Source organism: Toxorhynchites rutilus, chromosome 2 (assembly GCF_029784135.1).
Source record: "Toxorhynchites rutilus septentrionalis strain SRP chromosome 2, ASM2978413v1, whole genome shotgun sequence".
Classification (NCBI taxonomy): Eukaryota; Metazoa; Arthropoda; class Insecta; order Diptera; family Culicidae; genus Toxorhynchites; species Toxorhynchites rutilus.
Genome location: NC_073745.1, coordinates 107,331,120 through 107,348,755, shown reverse-complemented (window position 1 = coordinate 107,348,755; position 17,636 = coordinate 107,331,120). Strand labels below are relative to the sequence as shown.

Sequence of the window (17,636 nt, the reverse complement as noted above, 5' to 3'; positions counted from 1 at the left end):
ATCGTGGCGGGTTAATTGATGAATATGTTTAAGTACCACAATCGAATCGTAATGCACCGAACCGAATCTAACAAACACCCGCTGGTCTTTACTGTCCCAGGACTTCGGTACGAAGAATTTTCGATCGTACCACACCGTCCCAACGTGATCTCGCAGAGCGGGATCTTCAGTGACATCGTTATAGCTACTTGGCACCGGCATTTGGAGCGTTGGCCTGAACTTGCTCAGGTCATTACTGTACCACTTCTCGCGCAGTCCTTGCGAGGGATTGTTGATGTTCGAGCGAACTAGATTCCATACGCCATCCAGGGTTTTCACTTCACGCGTTTCAGATTCACTGCAATGATATTGGAGAAGTTATTCTGATGAATTTGGATTCGGTGTCAATTGTGGCACCTACACCGGGTACAACAGCCCGTCGGTTGAGGTTTCGTTGCCGTTGGTGAACATCGCGCCGTACACAGTGTTAACCATGTAACCGATTGCTCCCATAACCAGGAACGTAAAAGCTGGAAATTGAGACATAAATGGATCATTCGTTAGACAGCTAGTCATAAAAGCTATCCATTTTTTTGCCATCATAATTTATTGGCACATTATGAAGTTCTCGGTATCAAGGCTTGAAGCATTTAGAATCCGGAATCACAAAACCAGTTGTATCTCGGAATTGGTTAAAGGTACAAAAAATATTTTTATATCAAAATGCAGAAATTTTTTTGTTCTTAAAGTAAGGAGTAAAAATTAACTCCGTTATAGTTTTGATGAATTTACGCACTTTTCTTCGGATACCCTCCATCGAAGTTTGTACTCTTTGTCCTCAGCGGCCATTTCATTTTTCGATCTCTTCATATCTGCAGCATCCCGAGTCACTTTGGTACCTCTCTTCGATTTTCGCTTGACAATTGCCCAATATTTTTCGATTGGTAGAAATTGGGGGCAATTGAGAGAATGAACCTCTCGAATGTAGTGGCAATTTGTTTAATCTGGCTTCACCGAACCTTTGTACGCCGTAACAAACGGAAGGAGACTTTTCCGCAGGCACTATTCCCTATACATTTTCGAGTCCATTGTCGTTTGTTGCGAGAACCTTGTTTTCCTGTTCACAGCGGCAAATATCTTGCTAAATCAAGTACTTTCTGACAAATTCATCAGTAAAAACGAACTTAAATTTGCTAGGTACATCACCTCTGGTAGTGGATTTCCAGGCTCAAAACTTTCTTGTACAATTTTCGAGCCCCTTTTTTGGCCACCAGATTTTGCTTTAGCGTCCTGTTTGGCATATGGATTCTCCGAATGGTACCTTTGGATAGAGATGTGGTTTTTTGCGATGTCGTAACCCGAGAGTCCCGGGTTTACCTTAATTGTTCTCAATACTTTCAACCTCAGCTTCCGATCGTGAGTTCCGTTACGACGCGTCCTCCGATCCAACCGAACAACAGTTGTACGTTCACAGAAATGTTGCAGCACATCAAAGACGCTCGATTTAGCCAATTTCAGCGATTTTGCGATTTTAGTACCTGACCACGCCATATTTTTAATGTGAGTGTCCAAAATCAACCTTTTTCTCGCAGCTTCCATCCTGCACAACGGATAAACGTGAAATTTTTACCGTCAAAAGAAACAGGTTTTCCGAACAATTTGCTATAAAAAGATTTCACATACGCCTACAACGACTACTGCTATTAAAGGAACAGTGATTCCGGATTCTCAACGTTCCAAGCTTCATTGTACAACACTAAAATTTTCTCCAAAAGTAACCACCGAAACCGGAGCAAGAAATTTCTCAGTATCGTGTTTTCAGGAGTTCATGATATATTTGATGTCACAGCAACGATTTCATTACGATCTCAGATTCATTGCATAGCCACAGAGCGTGTGGTTAGGCCGCGCTCTATCATAAGCGAACGGAAAAATAAATATTGAGCAGTCAGCATAGTTTAGGCATCACGAAGCTTATCTCCGTGTGAATGACGAAGGACGGGAAAATCCCAAAAAGCACGCTTTAGCGGTAAAATGGTAGAAAGTCATTAAAATTACTTATCCGAATTACTCATTGTTTGCCTTCCACAAGAAGGCGCGGTAGAAAGGAATAGATTGATTTATGACTAGGGCAAGGATAACCATATTTGGGCAGAAAAAAAGATAAAAATGATGTTACAATATGGCTTTCAATGAAGAATGCAAATCCAAAATGGCCGCCGCCATAAATTGGCGCCATAAATATTTTTTTCCAAATCCCATCAATATGAGTATCAAATGAAAGGGCTTGATTAGCAGAACACAGTTATTTATGATAAATGCAAATTCAAAATAGCCGCCATCACAAAATAGCTCCATATATTTTTTTTCTAAAGCCCATCAGTATGGGTATCAAATGAAAGGGCTTGACTGGTAGAAACAGTTATTTATGAAAAAATGCAAATGAAAAATGGCCGCCACCACAAAATGGCGCTATATTTTTTTTAAAACTACATCATGTGAGTATCAAATGAAAAGACTTGACTAGTAGTTATTTATGATAAATGCAAATTCAAAATGACCGCCACCAAAAAATGACGCCATAAATATATTTTTTTAAAACCCTATCAATATGAGTATCAAGTGAAAGTCGTCGAATATACAGTATATACAGAGACTGGAACACCTCCGACGTCACACACTCCGCGTGCAACTGAGACTCTGTAAAACCTGAAGTTTGAATTGAATCCACCAATTCTCCGTATTCTTCCGACCCTGTGTCTTGCGATTTTTTTTCCTCTACTAGTGAGAGAGACCTTAAGGATAATCAATACAGCTCTGACAATGAGGTGATAGCAGCTATCCCGTCCTGGATTTAAGAAAAGTAGGGTGAATTTATCAGTGATGGTATGAAAAAACTTGTTGCACGTTGTGAGAAATGCAATATTTTGGTTTTGAGTTCTTTGGAAGATGAGATATCTGACGTATGAAATTTCATACGCTGAGCCGATACAGTATCAAAAATAAAAATCATTTGAATATCGAACAAAACGATTTTATTTCGTAAAATTCAATTTCAACAACCATTTTCATGGTTTATTAGCACTTTAGTGTACTGCCGTTCTACGCATAACTGTCCCACGGTTCATAGGTATTGCATAGAACATAGTATAGTTATGCGTAGAACGGCAGTGTATCGGATTTAGTATCACTGAGTATGGTACCGGAAAAAGCACTCCGAAGGGTGCAAACCCACATCACACTTCAAGCAAATATACGTCGTACCTCGGTTGCAATACGCACACCTTCGTTGGGTACCAGTTGGATTTGTATTAATGAACTGATTTATTCCGTCAAACCTAACTTCCGATGACTTCGAGTGTTTAGGCTTTTTATGCATGAACTCGATCCTTGCTGGATTTATATCACTCATCCGAATTTAGGAACATTTTTCCCAGTGTCTGGCTCTCCGCTTCTTGCTGCTGCTCGAGGAGCATTCTTGTGATTGGCCTCGTTCAATGTTGCTCTCGACATTCACTTGTTTGCCAAAACCGGAAGGGCCGTCCTTCGAGTCACTATCTCCAGCATCCACATCACCAGGGATGGTAAAAAATCACATTCAACGATCAATGAATAAGTATATCCCTCTAGTCGGATGTTTTCAAATCACCCCCAGCAGGAGATGCTCTTTTATTCTTCATATGTACACAGAGAGAATACTTGGAACGGTGAGCTACCAAGATCTCAAAAAAGCAATATGAAAGCGGAATCCCCACTGCTTGCACTCTCGAATCATTACTTCAACTACTCAAGTTTTATCGTGAGTGCAAGCCACAAACGATTAATCCCATTCCATAGAGCGGATGATGAGTTCTTGATCGTAAAGTGTACAAGAGACGATCAACTGAAATCTTACAACACTCGTCGAGGGATTTTTAATTCTCTATTGCACTGACCGCAGTGAGTGGCTGACTCAGTCTCGTGTCGATTTTATTTTGCTGTTGTTTCCCGTCCGACAGCCAGCAGACTTGGGCGAATTTCATCCCGCCCAAAATCATTTTTTAGATTCCAATAATTCTGAACATTCACATTTCTCTCCAAATAATTTTTCCAATAGTAATTCAATTAGTGACTTCACGAAACACCTTTCGAATTCGATTGATTGGAATATATGCTTTGTGAGGACCACACAATTATTTTCAGAGCAGATAAACGTCCGACTGGAAGTCATGAACATCAATTCAATGTGCCTAAGATAAATTTTTCTTTTGAATGTCATTAACCTTTCTAAAGATGATCAGCTGGAATATATTCCAATGTCGTCTGGAATAACCTGTCCAACACCTTATGATCGTAATGTTGTTATTGCTATTATTCTGATGTTTCATAACACGGCACTCTATTGATTATTCGCCGAAAATGAATAAAAATATCCTTGAAGTAAGCCTACGGTTTAGCAGTGCAATATGGTGAGCCAGTCTCAGGATAAGAAAACATTTAAAAATAAAGCTTAATATTTTTTTTGAATGAATCAATAGTAAAACAAAGCGTCAAAAAATTTCTCAGCTTTGCGATAGCAGAAAATCATTATCCATTTGAGTTGTATGAGTTTTCCCCCCACAAACTGTGGATAGTCTATCTGCATACAAATTATGTAGAGTTCCACAATCCAAAAATTTTATCAGAAAATATTTACGTGCTTACACAAAAAAACACATGTTGACATATTTGCGCTAATTTATGTTTTTTGATTTCTTCAAGGTAATCAAGGTCTTTTCTAGCCACCAGTTTACTCGGGTCTGAAAAAAGTGGTCTGTATTTGGGCTGGCGGAAAAATATATCTCGCAAGACCACGTGTTCGATGTCGTAATAGCCTTGACCAATAACGCATTTACATTAACTCATAAAATTAGTGATTTGAGGGGGATTATTGTTTGTAGTCTCTTGTAGAATTATTTAAACACCATCTGAGAAATCCTCAGTGACACATTAAACATTAAAGTCGTCCTATCTGCTGTAGCGCATTTTTTGACGTAGAACTACGTCTTTCATTAAGGGTGCCAAATCAGAAAACAGGTCACGTTTTTATGAATTAAAGTTAACGTTAATAACTATTTTCGCCGCGAAAGGAATTTGGCGATTTGCATACTAAACGAATCGGAAATTCCGTAACATTTGTTTAATATGCTATACATTAGAATTCCCTGGTTTGTAAATGGTTAAAAATCATGAAAACTTTTAGCGTTTTCATTTTCCCATACATTTGCTTGTACATTTGTGTGCTTTCCCGAACAGAGCAGTCAGTAACGAGCAACTTATCGACGACCAACGGAGGGGAAGTCGTAGGATTTCAAGTCTCCGTGAACAAAGAAAAAGTAGAAGAATGAAGGGGAATTTTTGCTTAGAGTATAAACAGTGGATCTCGCTGAGGCAAACTTTCATTCGGCATCGGACTGTTGAGCAATCCAGTTCACTTTGCTTTCGCTGCGCTTCGATCTAAGATTGGACCCCACCAGTGATAATCCAACTTGGATATCGTCGTGTGGTTTTTTCAGTTCGTTTTTGGCGTTATTCGTATCGTGTAAACACGATCTTTCCGCGTCATAAATTGGACACTTCGCGTAGTCTGTGATGAGCAAGAAGAAGAGGAAGGCAGGCTCGAGCCCTGCAAAAAAACGAACGCATTGCCAGGGGCAATAAAATTTCGAGGTAAGCGTCATGTAAGCGTCACGCGATGTTGGTGCAGTGAAAAGCGCTCGCACTGAACGAGCCTTCGTGACACGTGGCATCGAACAACAGCGAAGTAGGCGATTTCGGTGCGTCGATCGAACATGTAAACGCCGTTACCCAGGCAGCAACCAAATCAAGCTCTCCCCGCTGGTGGTGAAGGCGGTCGCTCTTGACAAACTCATCAGCGAATTCGCATCGAAGGGTGTGTGGGATAATTCAGTCTTTTTCCAAGCAGTTAACATTGTTTGTTTTCCGTCATCATAAGGGCTTCGTTGGTGCCTTTGAGGATGCATCAATGCATTAAACTGACGTTATGGCGAAGCAGACGTTAAGATTGTGCGCCAAAGCGTTATAGAATGATATCCGAAGATATAAACAAGCGACTTATATAAAATAACAGCGTAGTTCTACGTCTACAATGCGGTCGTATCTTGGACACAACCTCCTGTAATTTTTTCATTTTACCCTGTTTCATCGAAGTGAACGCGCTCGGAAAGGAAAATTGAACGCCCGGACGAGAGAGCGAGAATCGTAAAGCGTACGTCATAGAGACACTCATTCCCATGGAGCAAATTCTTGTTAGGAGTAGTAAACAAAACGAGGAAGGAGAGTAACTCAATTATTCGAACTAGTTTCAGTCTAGAAATGCTTTGGTCAACTCAGAGTTACCAAGAGAAAATCATTTGGTTATGATGGGAGAGGATTGATAGTTAGTCGCAGTTTGCACAGATTGCGATCTGTGCAGTTTGCGATTAATCGTAAATCACATCATGCTCCCTTGTTTTCCATCCTTGCACGTCACTGTCTCCACCGCTTTGGGGCACAATGACAAAGTCAATATCATTTGTTGACACTAGATTTTCGAAAGCGTCTTCGTCCAAATCAATCAGATAATTGTACAGTTCCTCCGGATTATGGGGAAGCTGATATATCCTATTGGGAAAAATATATACCGTAGTTGCACAGCGTATGAAATTTACGCTCAAAAGTAAACATAGATTTTTTTGCGGTTTCATATTTTTTTCGGATTTTTTGCTAGATATCATTTTTTACACTCGTCTAGTTGTGTTGTTTCACAGATTTGAGCAATTTAGAATTCTTTAAGAGGTAAAACTTTGATAAATTTATGTTTACTTTTGCGACTCCATTAAACACGAACTTTGCAAGCTTCAATACACAACAAAACAACAAAAATGACAGGGCATTTTTGCGTATTAAATTTCATACGCTGGGCACTAATGGGTTAACCCATTAGCAGTCTTCGAAAAGCAACGCGGTGCTGATGTGCAACTTTTTGTTTTGCGCCCAGTTGAACTCTCACTCCTTGCGCACACCTGCGTCCGGACGAATCAACGCGCACCGAAACAAAGTTGAAATGTTTAGATCCAACACTGTTCGCTTTAAAGTTCGAACATCCTTTCTGCACCGTATAGAGGAGATGTGTTTAAAACGCCCCTACCGGGTAATTTGACCCGCTTGAATTTCTCGGAAACCAGAAAGAATATAACTGCAATTGTTATGATCAATCCTGAAGGCTAATGATAGTATCCTACTACGCAAGTTTGACATTTGTAACGTTCTTTAAAAAAAAGATAAAAATAAGTTTCTCTCGAGATGATTTTAGATGTAATTTTTTACATCATTTCAGTAAGGTTTTTGTTGATGAAAACCGATTTGGAGGCGATAATTTGAAGTCATATTTAGTGAATTGAGTGACCGGTGAATGTCTGATATGGAGAAAACTGTGAGAAAGGATACATTTCCTTCTCAATTTGATATTTTCCGCATCAGCTTAACTTCGGGCAATACGGCATACCCTCGACCAGGACAGTTTGCTCCCTTTTGACCAGATAATATTCTCATGAGAGAAACAGCTCATATGCGAGTTATGCCAGATGTTTTTTCAAATATCTCTACATGACACAAACAATTGTGTTTAAATTCAATCATAATGATCAAAAATACGCACATCATAAGGTTATTTCTATATAATGTTCGAGAAATCACATATACAAATGTTTTCCCATACTTTAAAATAAGTTTAATATGTTTTCACGGAATCAAATAACTTCAAAATGATAACATGCCTTCACATCTGGCCAAGCAAACCATTTGTCATGACAATTGTCATGCGAAAATGCGAAAACAGAATAGAAACTGAGAGAGGTTGGCGTCGACATCATGCCTCATACCGTATGTTTCTATTCTGTTTTCGCATTTACGCATGACAATTGTCATGACAAATGGTTTGCTTGCATCTGGCATCTATATTGTGTGCTCAGAGAAGGCGAAAAAAAGAGTGCAGAGCGAACTGAGAGAATCCTTTCACTGAAGGAACTAATCCTTCTCCTAGCTGGCGGGCATGAAGGGAATACCATGATGGACTATTGGGAAGAATAAATACATTTTCTAAATAAAAAGATTAATGAAAATTAACTATTCCACAACAATTAAAAGTTCTATGTAATAGCGTAATACATTTTCTGCCAACGGTGAAAAAATAATGGATGAAAATAGTGTCTGATAATAATTTCATATAATAACAAAGGAGGCCTAATTATAATATGAATATATTCTTTCAATAATAGTTATAGAAGGCTCAGGGCTCTGTGTTTTAGGCATTCAAAACACAACAAATCATTATTTTCATTCAAATTTTAACAATCTCGAACTGCCGTAAATGTGCTAATCTAAAGCAAGCGTCTTCACTTCACAGCAATTCTAATACGATATAGATGTCGATACTGTATATTAGATATCACAGGTACTATACTTCTCTCTCCTCTCTGCGAAGGAATGGTGTCGCTGTCAAAACAGTTTTGAATAAGTGTTTTCTTTTCCAATTATCACACCGGAAAGCAGTTGAAGAAAAAGGTAAGAAATTTATTTCTAAATAAAATATGTTCCACTGATTGATGTGTTTTCGTCTTCTAGATGCCATGAAAAACGAATCGCATAATACGAAGACGGTTGTTGACAGTTGAAAAACTGTCAATGTCTATAAAAGCAGTCCAAAATGGAATGTCCAGAATCCAGGCATCAAAATTGCATGGCATTCCGAAACGCACTCTAATTCGTTATTTGAAAAAAACTGATAATTCTGAGAAGATTATATATTGGAGCGGATGGGAAGTTTTTCAACAGTTTTCTCGCCACAACAAGAAGAGCAGCTAGTGATGTATGCCATCGAAATGGGAGAATGTTTTTATGGATTAAGTCCGAGTGAAATACGTAGTCTAGCTTTCCAGATGGCTGAGAAAAATGGAGTTCAGCATCCATTCAATAAAGAAATCAGACTTGCTGGGGTGGATTGGCTAAAATGTTTCCTTCGACGAAATCAAGCTCTTTCCCTTCGCAAACCGGAAAACACCTCTCTCGCACGAGCAAGAGGCTTTAACCGGGAAAGTGTTGCTCAGTTCTTTGATCTTCTGGAATTGATTTACAATGAGCATGCTTATCCACCAAGTAGAATATGGAATGCTGACGAGACTGGTGTCAGCACGGTATGAAGAGCAATAGAGTCATGATAAATGTGATCATTATTATTTCTGTTGTATATTTTAGGTTGAGTCGCGAAACAAAAAGCTTGTGGCAAGAAGAGGTCAACGGCAAGTTGGCAGACTGGTATCGACAGAAAGGGGCATCAATACAACAATAATGATGGCTATGTCAGCATCTGGCCAATTTCTCCCCCCATTCTTTATTTTCCCACGCCAACGAATGAATGGTGCGTTAAAAACGGGAGTACCTCCAGAATCGGCATTTACATGCAACGTAAGTGGTTGGAGTACGATCGATACATTTTCGCTTTGGTTTGACCATTTTATGTTGTTCGCTCACCCGACTGCTGATAATCCGGTACTACTTATCCTGGATGTTGTATGTCACACACAAAATTTAGATGTTTTGGAGAAAGCTAAACGAAATCATGTTCGTATCATATCTATTCCTCCTCACACTTCTCATAAGACACAGCCTCTTGATGTTTCCTTCATGGGACCGTTCAAAGCGTACTATTCAAAAGCATTAGGCACATTCATGAAACGAAACATGGCTAAACACGTAACGATCTATAACGTTGCTGCAATGGTCAACGAAGCATTTATTGCAGCTGGAACGCTTTCCATAGCTCATAATGGTTTTCGAAAAACCGGCATACATCCATTTAATCGGCAGGTGTTTTCTGATGATGATTTTGCACCTTCGCACATTCTAGGACGTCCATTCAACGGTAACACTTTTTCTCATTTTTCCGATAATATTGTTGTTATGATTTCTATTGCCATTTCAGATAAGAAAGGAAACGATACAAATCCATCTATCGACGCTAGTCTTGCATTCGGAGATTGTATAATTGAAGCAGATAGTGTTACATGGAACATAGATGACAGAACCTTTGACTTTATAGACAAATACGGTTTGTTCACATCGCTAGTCGTACAAGAGTACGATGATAATGGAAACATTATCTCGGCGCATAGTGAGGAAACAGAAGAGGAGCTAGCAAAATCTGATAGTCTTCATAGTCTTCATAATCGCAGAGAAAAACGCAACCGCAAAAATAAACTGTCCGATAACCAAGAGAATGTTGCTTCATTTGTATCTTTTATTCAAACAAAACACCGTCAATGGGATCATGAGTTCCTGAAAGCGCCGAACCGATCTAGGAATTTCGATGCTTTACTATCGGACAAGGATATCGTTCAGCTTACTCAAGTGCGGAACCAAAGGAGACGCAAGACTAGTCGGAAGGAGCAGCAATGCATGGACCTAACATCTTCCCCATACCGAAAGCAGCTTAAGCAGAATCAAGCATCCAAGGATATAAAAAATATTAAGAAAAGACCTGCAAGAAATCCAAAATCTAAGGAAGACGACAAGCTGGAGGATGTCATGTGCCATATATGTGGTTTGTTTTTCAGTACTTCAACGAACGGATATGGATGTAAGAGATGTATTACATGCAAAGAATGGTTTCACATTGAATGCATTAACATAAATGATGATTCCGTTATTTGTTTTTTTTTTGTATTTAATTGAAGTACCTACATGAATTTGTTGAACATTTTTGATTCTCAAATAAAAGAAGTTGAATATTTAAGAAACTGTATAATGTATTCTTTAGGAATTTAAATATTTTAAATAGAAATAGAGTGCGATATTATTCCGACCAAATTCTTGTGGATTTTTTTCAATAATCTCCTGAATATATGAGGTACTACAGCTGTTTCATCTCGAGAACAGCGTTTGTTGCTGAATGCTGTATGTATGTAGGTGTTTATCCTCACACTTTTTGATGTACTGAGTAGATTCCGTAATAGCACTATAATCTACTATTCTGGATCAAAAGAATATGCTTTCTGTGGGAATATATTAGATCGAAGGATCTTTTCGTAGTCCAGATATTTGAATATGACTTCATCAGGACGCGTAGCTCTGGTGTTAATAGTAACTATCATATAACTCTCTTGCTATTGTTGGGCACTAAATTGGTGATTTCAATAGCCTATTTTGAAAGCAAATTTAAGACTATTGAAACAAGTTTTTGGATCAGAAAGTAACAAGTATAGAACGCGTAGACATTTTATCTTTCGAATGAAGTGTTTATCATACCATTTCGTTCAGTTGTTTAGGAGCTATTAACACTCAAAATCTCGGTCTTCGGCGTAACGCTTTCGTTTTCGAAACTTTGATTTTACACCCCGGTATAGAAATGAAAGACGTAGTCCTACGTCAAAAACATGAAGGATTACTATTTCCAAAAAAGGTATGTAGGATGAGTCTACTGCATATGGTTATAGCACAGACTCAGTGTCTGTTATAGTGCTTATGATGGAAATTAATGCCACGCCCTATCACGATTTTCACGTAGATTTGCAGGTGACCTTGTTTTTTTCACGCGGAGTTGATGCCGTTTTTTACACGAATTTATTTTCGAACTAACGTGCTTTTTTTCTACGCGGATTTTCAAATCAAAGCGATTTTTTATGCGGGTTTTCGTATTACGCGGTTTTTTAACGCAGTTGTTTTTATGAGGTACATATCCCCCGCGTAAAATTATTGGGTGGATTAGAATTCGAATCACAATCAATTGGTTTTTGACAATTTTTTTTGCATATTTCAAATAAGAAAAAAAATCTTGCGGGATTCTAATCACTAGAATATTAGATCGAAGGATCTTTTCGTAGTCCAGATATTTGAATATGACTTCATCAGGACGCGTAGCTCTGGTGTTAATAGTAACTATCATATAACTCTCTTGCTATTGTTGGGCACTAAAGAGTTTAACAGTTACATGAAAACCTAACCATTCGCACAACAAAACAATCAAGCCCAACCTGATCACAACACCGTTTAGGGAGATTCACTCACCGATACTTCCCAACAAAATCAGTGTTTTCCGGCGAACCACATCGCAAATACCCGTTAATGGTTTCATTAATCGATACCAGAACCCGCGCTAAATGCCAGGACACTCGAGTTCTATCGAAAAATACAAAAATGCGGCACACTCCAAGCAGGGAACAAAATTCTTTACAAATCAATATCTTCCGATACCGAAACCACAAATCAGTGGTAGTCGTTGTCGTCGTTTTTGCTGCCGGTTTGAACTTGAGCAGCATTGCATTAGAACCACATTAGCGCGCGACCGTTGGTGAACTGCCTGTCGGCGAGGGGGTTTCAACTAAGGTAGTGAGTCCCCTCGAGAACTAAAACATAAAAGTGTTGCGATGCTTAGAACGAGTGAAAAACAATAATCCATCTGGCATTGGTCACCGGAGGGAATATGCTTACAAGATTATCAATCCAGTGGGCGGATTTCTGCGAAATAGGCGGCAATTTACTGCCAACAGTATGTATTTCCGGCCTAACAGTTGAGACTCTAATGAGTTGCCTTCTTTACAAGTTTTCAATAGTCAAACAAAAACAATGATTCAGAAACTTACTGATCGAGAACACATCTACTTTGTTTGCCTGCTGTTCAGTACATGATACTTTGTTGACTGGTTACCAGTAAACATATCTAGGTATTTAAAACAGTGTTATATTGTATCGTTACTGATCATTAAAATTTATCTTTGAAAGTGATTTCGGAATATAGGTGAAATATATGTCTGGCTCCATAAACAAATATATGAAAAACAGGGTCGGCAATTTCAGGAGCTGGAAAGTGAATGCGTGTAAATTTTACTATCATAATATTCGACTTATATGTTTTGTATGGAGAATTGATCGATTACATTGATAAATAGTAAATAAAATTGTTCAAATTGCGCTATGTCTCGATGTGCAGACGTCGGTTTGATGAATAAATGACATACTATCTATTTATAATGGTTATACCATTGATACCGTTGAGAGATTTGTTCTTCTTCCCAAGTCTTGCACCACCTGGTTCCATCAACTCACTCACTGGGCTCCTCTTCTTCTTGTCCCCACCGAATTCAATGCGAACACTATCTTTGCGGGACTGCTGTTTCGCCCATCGCACTCGTCCAGCCTTGGCGTTTTTCTGAATGCTAGGTTCGCCGTTGCGTTGCATCAGTTCGTGAGCCATCCTTCTTCTTCATACTCCGTTTTCTTGTACACCACCGTATATTGTTCTGAGCACCAGGCGTTTGAAAAACACCAAGTGCTAGCACGTGTCTATAGAGAACAAGCGATCGAATCAGGGATTTGTACATGGTACACATCGTACATGGTCGGAGTTTGTTGGACCTTAGGGATTTTTGGAATCCACAGTAGGCACTGTGTAATATGATCACGCTTAAACCCAACTCATCAATATTCGAGGCCTCTAAGGCAATAAACCACCCCGAGGGCGCTGGGCGATATAAACATAAAATGTGATACGATACCCGAGCCAGCAATCTGGCCCAAGAGTTCGTTTACTATTTATGATTGTATAACTCGACGCGCACCAAGGGCAGCGGCGAGTTTGTCTTCCTTCCGCCCCGCTGCGAGTTTAGCTAGCAGCAGAAATTTAACCAAACATGTGGCGCGCATCCGGCACACATGTTTCAGCACTTTCTTTTCCTATTTACTTTGACCCACAAAGAAGTGTTTTCTCTCTCTCTCTCCGAAGAACGCGTCTGACCAAGGCCATCACATATCACTCTAACTGCTGGTGCGATGCTCCGCCCAGCATAATTTGTAAATATTCTGTGTAGAGTTTAAGCCTATTTTTGTAAACTAGTATTTAAGCCCCGAGAGTCTTTTCTTTGAATACAGATGTCAGTTGACAGTATACAGTATAGAGAGGCGACGCTTGTACGAATAAGCGTTTGTGTTTATTGATTTACCAAATCCGAAAGTCGACGCCACTGAATGGCGTAAGTTCCTTCCTCACGTTTACATGGCGACCAGTGACACCGAGTCACGAGTGAACCGACAGATCCGATGCTGTTATCGCGTATTAAAGTGAATTTAAACGCAGAGTTTAGAGCCTACTGAGCAGAGGCAATGGTGAACTGCAAAGTTTAAAGCCTTTTAAAAACAAGAAGAAGAAGAAGCCTACTGTTGTGTTGTGTTGTGTGTGTTAGGTCCCAACCAACCGGGTACGGTGTGAATATGAATCATTTAAGCTAAGAAAAATTCGCTAAATGAACTTTTAAACCAACCGGACGCAGTGCAAGTGTGAATAAATTGAGTAACGAAACATTCAGCGAAAAGATGGTGAAAGTGAAAATCGGCAAAGCGGGGAAGAAATTGGACCCCAGCGGAAACTATTGAAGCCGTTTACGAAAAATTAGAATCGCAGACACAAGTGAAATCGTGAAGCTGACAGTAGCCACCTGGATAAATAACATTCGCAATGCAAGCAGTATTTAAAAAAAAAAAATGATGAACATCGATTTGGATCCAACTGGACACCCCTGAGATCTGACGGACGCAGAGGCACCCACGCCCCCCCCACCCCCGAGAAGAGGACACTTGCGGAGAAAACGTGGCGTAAGTCAGACTCGAGTTAGTCTAATCCTTTTATATACGGATATCATGTAATAAATTTATAGTCGAGGCACAAAATATTTTTTATCGTAATACCCACGCGGCAGTAGGAATAGGTAGTAGGAATTAGAAAAAAAAAAAGCAATTACAATACCCACAAAATTGGTTTTACATATGTACCGTTGAAAATGGGGTTATTTAATACCAAACCCGTTAGTAACACGGGCGACGCTCAAATCCAAATTTTAAATCACCTAGAGAACCACAGTGTAATGCACGAAGCTCAAGGAGCGATTATCTGCGTCACACTTGCCCTCACATCCATACTACTAATTTCGAAAATATACAAAGCATATAAGGCATGCATGAATGCACATGCTATGCAAGCGGCAAAAGCTCACGCAGCCGTAGTCGACACCGTCTAAAAGAATTCGAAAATTTTAAAACATGCGTTCGAACGCAGCCTCAGCATAATAAATTCTTTACCGATAACCATTTTTCCTTGTCTCCTTGAATGGACGAAGTAACAAAGCTCATCCAATTGAATATACAAAAACTAAAACATATACACCTGACTATACAACAGGAACTGGTCAGAAAACTAAGGAAAAGTACCTTAGCCAAACGCCTCACGGAAGCGGAAGCGCTCGTGAAACAGATTAAAAAATTGTCGTCTACGTTACTAGACACAACCCACGGCTCAGAAATCATAAAAATAACCGAAAAGGCGGACCAACTTTTGAACGCAATTAAGGCGTCAATCGAAAAGGGTAGACCAAGAACACTCAAGGAAATTGCGCTAGCCGTCCTATTTTGCCTCAGGTTACAAAGAAAACCGAAAATGGCTAGCATACTCGAAATAATCAAGACTACATCGTCTATAGTTCCGCAATTCGACGGAAACATAGACAAACTGAAAGCCTTCGCTGACGCTTTAAACTTGGTGAAAACATTTGAAACACCGGAAAACAAAGCAACCATAATTAACGTCATACTAACCAAACTAGAGGGACGGGCGAGAAATGCATTCACTGAAACACCGACATCGGTGAGCGAGATAAGCAAAATTTTAAAAGCTAAAATAACGACCAGCCCACCGGAACAAGTTCTAGCTAAAATGGCTAACTTGAAACAAAACGGTGGAATCGAACAATTTTGCCTGGATTTAGAAAAATTGGTGTTCAGTTTGGAAACAGCGTACACCGCTAAAGAAATTCCGCCCCAAGTTGCCAAATCTATGGCAAACAAAGAAGGCGTCAAACATTTAGCCGGAGGGTTAAAAAACGAAAAAACCTCGCTCATCATAAGAGCAGGGAATTTCAATTCATACTCCGACGCGATGACTAAAGCGTTGGAGGAAAACTTAAATAATGCGAGCGCATCAGTATTTGCATACTCGCAAACCAACAGAAACGCCAACCGTTTCAACAACAACGTTGACACACATTATAATAATTACAGGCGCAGGCCAAACGACTTCCATAACCGCGGTAGAAACCAAAACAATTTCAACCGCAACAATTTCAACCAAAATAATTTCCAAAACCAACCGCGTAATAACTATAACCGTTTTGGCCAGCAAAACCAAGTTCGAGACCAATTCTCAAACATAAACCCACAGCGAAATAACAACAACAACAATAGGCGGAATACAAATTTTAACCGCCCTCAGCAATACATCCGCCTAACGGGAAACGAGTCACAACCGACGGACGCCCTCCAGTCCGAACCGGCATTGACATTGGAGGAAAACAAACATTACGGAGACCAACATTAAATATTTTTAAATGCGACGTGAATTGTTCAATGTTCGTTACACTATACTTACAAATGTCAAGCAAACCATGTATATTAATAATTGATACAGGCGCTGACATCTCAATAGTAAAAGAAGAAAAAATTAACGGAAAACAATTAATACACCCCGGAAATAGATGCATTATTAATGGAGTTACGGAGGGAAAGACTGAATCCATAGCGAGCACAAATACAAATATCATTTTTGACGATATCCAGATTCCACACCAATTTCAAATCGTCAACAACAAGTTTCCTATAATTGCAGATGGCATTTTAGGCAGAGATTTCCTCACCAAATATGAATGTAACCTATGCCTCAAAACATGGCTAATGACCTTCAACTATGAAAACACCAAAATTGAAATTCCGATTCAAGATAGCTGGGAAAACAATTACATTATTCCCCCTAGATGCCAAATTATAAAACACTTCCCGTCACTCAACCTAAACGATGATGCCCTTGTGATCGCACAAGAAATCAAACCAGGCATTTTTTGCGCAAACACAATAATAAACCCAAACTCACAATTCATTACAATAATTAACACAAATACCACACCAACATCAATCCCAAAAACCTTCGCCCCCACCACTATCCCCCTTAAAGAATACACCATAAATCACATTACAACGGAATTAGGAGAAAACCCAAAAGGTAGACACGAGAAACTGATTAAGGAACTCAATTTGAATCATACACCCCAACATGCCCAGGAGAAATTAACAGAATTATGCACTAAATACAACGACATTTTTGCACTAGAAGACGACATATTGACAACCAACAACTTCTACAAGCAAACCATTCACCTTCAAGACAAGACACCCGTATACATAAAGAATTATCGAACCCCGGAAGCACAAATTTCAGAAATAAATAACCAAATCAGCCACATGCTAAATAACAAAATAATCCAAAATTCCACCTCACCATACAATTCTCCCATCCTCTTAGTCCCAAAGAAATCAAATACTCAAGATAAAAAATGGCGATTAGTGGTTGACTTTCGACAACTAAATAAAAAGATAACCCCAGATAAATTCCCCCTACCAAGAATCGACGAAATCCTCGATCATTTGGGCAGAGCCAAATATTTTACAACCCTAGACTTAATGTCAGGTTTCCACCAAATCGAACTTGACGAAAAATCAAAAAAGTACACAGCATTTTCGACCTCTAACGGTCACTACGAATTCAA

At 39.3% G+C, this 17,636-nt stretch overlaps 1 protein-coding gene across 4 annotated transcripts in view; it reads right to left on the bottom strand.

Annotated features, from left to right (window-relative positions):
- Positions 1-17,636, bottom strand: part of LOC129768236 (beta-glucuronidase) — a 57,485-nt gene that overhangs the window by 10,027 nt on the left and 29,822 nt on the right. For 3 of the 4 annotated variants that reach the window (XM_055769732.1, XM_055769735.1, XM_055769731.1), the window contains exons 2-3: positions 401-509; positions 37-337 (exon numbers count right to left, since the gene is read on the bottom strand). In XM_055769732.1, coding sequence (XP_055625707.1) covers positions 37-337; positions 401-509 — 410 coding nt within the window. Of the gene's footprint in view, positions 1-36; positions 338-400; positions 510-12,060; positions 12,285-17,636 lie in introns of those variants that run through there. The other variant, XM_055769733.1, reaches the window with a different exon arrangement.